The sequence below is a fragment of the Poecilia reticulata genome, unplaced genomic scaffold (assembly GCF_000633615.1).
Source record: "Poecilia reticulata strain Guanapo unplaced genomic scaffold, Guppy_female_1.0+MT scaffold_1690, whole genome shotgun sequence".
NCBI classification, from domain to species: domain Eukaryota; kingdom Metazoa; phylum Chordata; class Actinopteri; order Cyprinodontiformes; family Poeciliidae; genus Poecilia; species Poecilia reticulata.
In genome coordinates, this window is record NW_007616421.1 from 1 (window position 1) to 1152 (window position 1152).

Genomic DNA, 1152 nt, shown 5'->3' on the forward strand with positions numbered 1-1152 from the left:
GTTTTTCCTCCTCAACTGCCCTCTCAGCCTCTTGGAACATCTCATTGGTGTAGTGACTTCCTCCATTCCTGTCAACAATGGTTCTGATCTTCTTCAGCAGCTCAGTGACCTGAGGTTTCTTATCTTTCAGCCTATTGTTGAAGACATGATACTGGTTGTTACATCTCGACACCAGATCTTGCAGCTCTGGGCTTTCAGATAAGAATTCTTCAATGGTGGTGTCTTCAAGGTCGTCTCCACTGGTAAACAGAACCATGCTGTATTTGTCTGCTGCGTCTCCAAAGATTTCTTGAATCTTTTGCACTGATTGTTTTTCTTCTTCTGTGAATCTGCCGATTGCAACGACCACCAGGAAGATGTGGGGTCCAGGAGAAGCATAACAGATGCACTGACTCAGGTCTTTCATGGTTTTATCTTCTCCAAACTTGGTGTCAAACAAACCTGGAGTATCAATGACAGTAACCTGCTGTCCATCCACATTACTGGAGCCTTTGGAGCAGTCAGTGGTCATGGATTTGGCGCTGCACTTGGACTGAAAGCACAGTCGACCCAGAATGGTGTTTCCAGAAGCGCTCTTCCCCTTCCCAGTCTTTCCCACCATCAAAATCCTCAACTCATTGTTGTTTATTATGTTTGTTCCTGTGAAGAAGGTTCAGATTATCATCCCGATTTCAGCTTCTGCTTGTCAGTTCAATAAAATTTCTGTCTCACATATTATTGTATTTTAGTGCAAATTCTATAACCCAACATATTTCGTATTTGCTTAAGGTATATTTGTAGAGGTAGACTATAGATGATAGCAGTGTTGCCATAGTCCAACCCTGAAGATCTACAATCCTCCACCTTTCATGCTCTTTCACTCCTGAATCAAAAGGTTGAATTCCCTAATTAGCACTCAGGCATCTCTACAGAGTTCTTTTAACCAGTTCATTAGATCCATGTACTGGACAGACTGGGGAAAAGTAGCTCAGGATCTCCTTACAGGCTGTCCTACCTTCAACTGCCATTCCTGAGGCTTGACATCATGATTGTGAAGATGTGAGCTGTTTGAAAAGAGAAATGTGGAAACAATATTTCGGAAATAATAAGTTCAATTTGTAAATGGTTTTTAGCATAATCAGGATTGTGAGTGCATCAAGATAGATAGTAATA

General features: G+C 41.7%; 1 protein-coding gene across 1 annotated transcript; it reads right to left on the reverse strand.

Moving 5' to 3' along the window:
* Nucleotides 1-16: 16 nt before the first annotated feature.
* LOC103461471 (GTPase IMAP family member 4-like) lies at nucleotides 17-601 on the reverse strand (the record flags this gene model as incomplete). Its single annotated transcript, XM_008403765.1, has 1 exon — nucleotides 17-601. A coding segment is annotated over exon 1 (585 nt), but the record flags the coding sequence as incomplete, so codon positions are not given.
* Between the last annotated feature and the right edge of the window lie 551 nt (nucleotides 602-1152).